This window comes from Atta colombica, unplaced genomic scaffold (assembly GCF_001594045.1).
Source record: "Atta colombica isolate Treedump-2 unplaced genomic scaffold, Acol1.0 scaffold210, whole genome shotgun sequence".
Taxonomy (NCBI): Eukaryota; Metazoa; Arthropoda; class Insecta; order Hymenoptera; family Formicidae; genus Atta; species Atta colombica.
In genome coordinates this window covers 1,818,140-1,822,735 of record NW_017259306.1, presented here as the reverse complement: position 1 = coordinate 1,822,735, position 4,596 = coordinate 1,818,140, and the positions used below count along the sequence as shown (strand labels likewise).

The window sequence follows — 4,596 nt, the reverse complement described above, 5'->3', positions numbered from 1 at the left end:
CAATAAATAAATATTTGTTCAATAAAAAAATGATTGTTAAATCAAATTAACATTTCTTATATCAAATAAATATATTTTTATGTTTAATAAATATTTAGTTGGCAGTATTCAATTAAATATTTATTAAAATTGACTATATTTTTTTCAGTGTACGCATGTACATATATAAGATATAGATAATTCACTGTGAATTATTTAGGCATTGAGAAGATCTAGCTTTGACCGTATTATAAGCTTGAATATGCTTATACTTAGTATTTAATTTCATGTCGGTCTTAATAAAATCTTGTTATTGCTTATATTTATAGAGATTCATTAACTTAAAACATTACTCAAGATGGTGAAATAAAAACTTGAAATAAAGACGGGCTACGAATACCGGCCTTAATCTCTAATTTTTATGCTTTTAAATTTTTTATTTATATGCTATATATATTTAGTGTCAGAAATTTAGGCAGATAATGTAATTGTATTTTCAATGTCTGTAATAAATCAATTTAATCAAGTTTCTTTATTTTAAACATAGCAATTTCTCTTAAGAATTACGTTTCAAGAAAATTAAATTCGGCGCGCAATTTATAGGATTGGGTAGTACATAAATTTACATTGAATTATTTAAACCAATGCCATTAGTTTGACCAGCTTGATCATTTAGGGCTTTTATTGCCTATTGTTATAGTATTCCTATTACAGCCTTAAAACAATTTCTATTTTTACTGTTTCGATTTTCACTAATTACCTAAGGCTATCACGTTCTCTCTCAATAGTTCTTTACGCTGACTTGCCTTGGATCCTACCGTGAGCTTGGCATCAAAAGACAACGACTCGCGGAAGAATGCGCTCGTCAGAGATCGCACATCTTATTCGTATATATGCCTTTGTGTTGATGCAATAACGCATCATTAAAGATTTTTTCTTCCCCATAATTAGCCAACTTTAACTATAGCAATTAAAAACCGACAATGTACCATCGGTCGAGACCATACCTACTATACTTTTTTATAATTTTGAAGGAGAGACAAGGGTGATAGTTGAACGTGCCGTTCATTCGCGACGACCCATTATTTAGCGGCGCGCCTAACCCGCGTGCAATGAGGCGTGGAATTAATTAAATTAATCACTCGATATAACCGTCATTACGTTATTACGAGGCGCGTGTTCTGGTTTATAGGTACTTGGGGCTGGAGCCGAGGCTGACATCCGGCCCGATCCAAGGGAGCGGCGTCGACTCGCAGACGCAGATCGCCGGCGCGGGTGTGATCGGTCCAGCGAGCGCCGAAAAGAACTGTAAGAACGCGCACCTGACCGCCAAGCAGCAGGCAATATGCTCCCGCTCGCCACCCGTCCTGCAGGTATTTACCTCGTAGCGGCCCTCGCTTCGCGCCCGCTCTCTCTCTCTCTCTCTCTCTCTCTCTCTCTCTCTCTCTCTCTCTCTCTTTCTCGGATTAATGCCCGGAGAAGCACGCGGCTAATTCGATTCGCAGGACCTACGACCGCGTGCCGAACATCGGCCTTCGGCTGGCTGAAATTTTTCGTCGACTCGTTTCTGAGAAAGCTTTCGACTCTATGCTGCTTCGCTTCTGTGATGCGTAATAAATGGATTAATGTGTCGTGATTAGTAGCTCTAGGCATTATCAGAGGAATCGCGGTAGAATTACAGGGTTCGTGTCCGCGTTTGCGATAATCTCTCCGACAATTTCTAGAATCTGAATTTAATCTCCGGGGAATTTACGAAATCGCCACTAGAGATTCGAATTCTCGAACTAACGTTTCGACATTGTATATTATTATTGTTTCAATTTTCACGAGGTAGGTTAACGAATTTGAACGAACATGGAACGAAAGAAATTAATTAGAGTATTCAGCCGCGTTTCTTTATATAATTAAATGACTGTTCCGTCTGTAAATCTGATTATAATCCGCGTCTATCCATTGCGGGATAGAGAAAGCTTTCGTAACGGGATGCACGTTATGCGGCACTCAAAGATTTACCGCTGCATTTACGGCGATACAATAAGGTAGGTATGAACTCTTTAAGCGGAACAAATTTGTTTCCCGATCGGCATCGCGTGATTTAATCTTGGCGCTGTCCGTGACAAAAACGAGCCGGACGTCGTGCGGTTCACACCGTCCCGAAATCGCGTTTACCTTTCCTTAATGCACAAAACGTGTCGGGGGTGAACAGAGGATGGAAAGGGGCAAGGAGGAAAGGGGACGGTCTAGGAATCTATCTAGGTACCTAGGTAAACCTGGGGAACCTCGAGGCATCGATATCTCTTTGAATATCGCCGACAGCGCGGTACGGCTTTTCCGAGCATAAGTTCCGACAAAAGAGGATCGGGCATGAATATTCATATGTCAATCCGGGTATCGAAGTTTAATTTTTTAACGAGCGACCAAACCCATTAAGAAATGACTACATGCTTTTCAATGACCCACGGAATGTTTGCTGTTTGATATCCATGATTATTGCTACGTAGGTTGGCCGCGATTTACGGTTTGTTAAAGCGTGCCGTCGTGTTTTTGCGCAAACAGGGAATTTGTTTTATCAGAGTCAGATATTACATGGATGATCATTTTTAGTATTAATGTTCTCTCAAGCGATGACTCATCGTGATGAAATAAAGAAAAAGTTGGTCGGTTAATTAAGTGAATAAGATTAATTGAGAGAGAAGATTAAACACATTAAATGGCACGGAAAGAACGATGTTGAAGTATCTAAAAAGTTAGCTTGATACGAATTTGAAAACAATTTTATTGGACCATCAAAATAATTACGCTCAAACTGATCGCTTGAGATTTTTGCTTAATTATATTTTGATGACGATCCAACAAAATTATTTTCAAATTTGTATCTGTATTTGTAATAATAGTTAAATTTTTAGTTTACTTCAAAAACATTCTTTCTGAGTACAGAGTTGAAGATGTTAAAAATGGGAAATGGTTGTTTGAGCATCGACTTGCTCGATACGAGGGAACGTTGCTTGAGAGTATCCGAAAGCGGCGTTTCTTTTGATTCTTAGCTTTCACCGTCTTACGCTTGCAGGCAGTTAGAGCGGGCGCTAGACTCGCCATAGAGGAATGTCAGCACCAGTTTAGATCAGCGAGATGGAACTGTTCCGTCAGCCCGGAAAATCCCGAGAACGTGTTTGGCGGCGTCATGTTAGTCAGTAAGTACTCACACGGTTCGATGCCTGACGTCGTTCAGGCCGGATATGTCGCTTCTCGGAGTTGTTCTCGCGCTACACTCGTAACATCAAGTACCATCGAGTTGGTTTATAGCGCGACAAAAAAAAATTCCGTTTGCGTTTTGCAGATAGCCGAGAGGCCGCGTTCATATACGCCGTATCAGCAGCTGGGGTCGCTTATAGTGTTACAAGAGCCTGTTCCAGAGGCGAGCTTACCGATTGCTCCTGCGACAATCGTGTGAGAGCGCGACGTCCGAACAATTGGCAGTGGGGAGGATGCAGCGAGGTAAGTGTCATGAGAGAGGATTCTTTCATATGTATATCTCTCATATGTGCCTTCCCAGTTAGCACAAAGGGTTCAAAAAGAATTCAGCGATATGTCATCAATTCTGAATTCATTTGAAGACGTAAAAAGTATTCTTTTTCTGAAAAGTTTTGAAAAGAATTTTTGTTGCATCTGAAAACGAAATCAGAATTGATGATATATCACTGAATTCTTTTTTGAATTCTTTTGAACTCTCTGTGCTATTTGAGTTTCTATCTTTGTCTATGAGTCATTTTCGCCATATCATTTCCCTGTCATGTATAATATCGTGATAAATTTGTTATAAATGTCGTATATCTCGTAGTTTTGTGTATCTCGTCTATTCTTATTTTAAGATTGTCTTAAGTAATGTCTTAAGATGTCAATGGTTCTTTGATTGATTCTCATGATCACATCTTAAGATTATATTTAAGACAGTCTTAAATATAAAATCTATTATGAATACTTGGCCATGGATTTTTATCCCAGTATCTGTTTATCTATTTTATCCGCGCTATCACTTCTTTAGTGAGACACATAAAAGGAATTATTCACGTAAAAGAATCAAATAATTTAATACTGAGTTCGATATTAAATATTGTATATTAAATATCTTTATTTTGATCGATCGACGTGTTGCGTAACCTGTATCCCAATAGCGTGCTACAAAGGGTTGGAACACGTGCAACAGTAATTATCTTAATATCTCTTTGCCCGCTATCTCTCACCGGCGGATCTTTCGACGCGAATTTTAATGCTAGCCGAAGACAAAGCTCGAGCAGTAAACGGATGCGTTTCATGCGAACGGCTGACCCCTTGTAGACATTGCCGGCTTACAAGGGGATTAAGGGAGCTAAGCTTGTTAAGTTGCAACAATCCACCGGCCCTGTCCCCACCTCCCCTCCTTTTCCCCTGCAATCCGGACACGTAACTTAGTCGGGCATGAGGAACGAGAGTTCGCGCAAAACGCACGTAGACGCGTGACACGTGCAGATACAGTTAGGTAAGAATATCTAGGACTCGAATATCTTTGAACTGTAATATAATCTTACATTCAGGATTTATTAATAATAATAATGATATTAGTTAATAATAATTAAATTA

At 39.3% G+C, this 4,596-nt stretch overlaps 1 protein-coding gene across 1 annotated transcript in view; it reads left to right on the top strand.

Annotated features, from left to right (window-relative positions):
* The window catches only part of LOC108687686 (protein Wnt-1-like), a 50,281-nt gene that overhangs the window by 39,414 nt on the left and 6,271 nt on the right, over nt 1-4,596 (top strand). Inside the window, exons 2-4 of the mRNA XM_018193599.1 lie at nt 1,172-1,352; nt 3,047-3,170; nt 3,317-3,474. Coding sequence (XP_018049088.1) covers nt 1,172-1,352; nt 3,047-3,170; nt 3,317-3,474 — 463 coding nt within the window. The remainder of the gene's footprint in view (nt 1-1,171; nt 1,353-3,046; nt 3,171-3,316; nt 3,475-4,596) is intronic.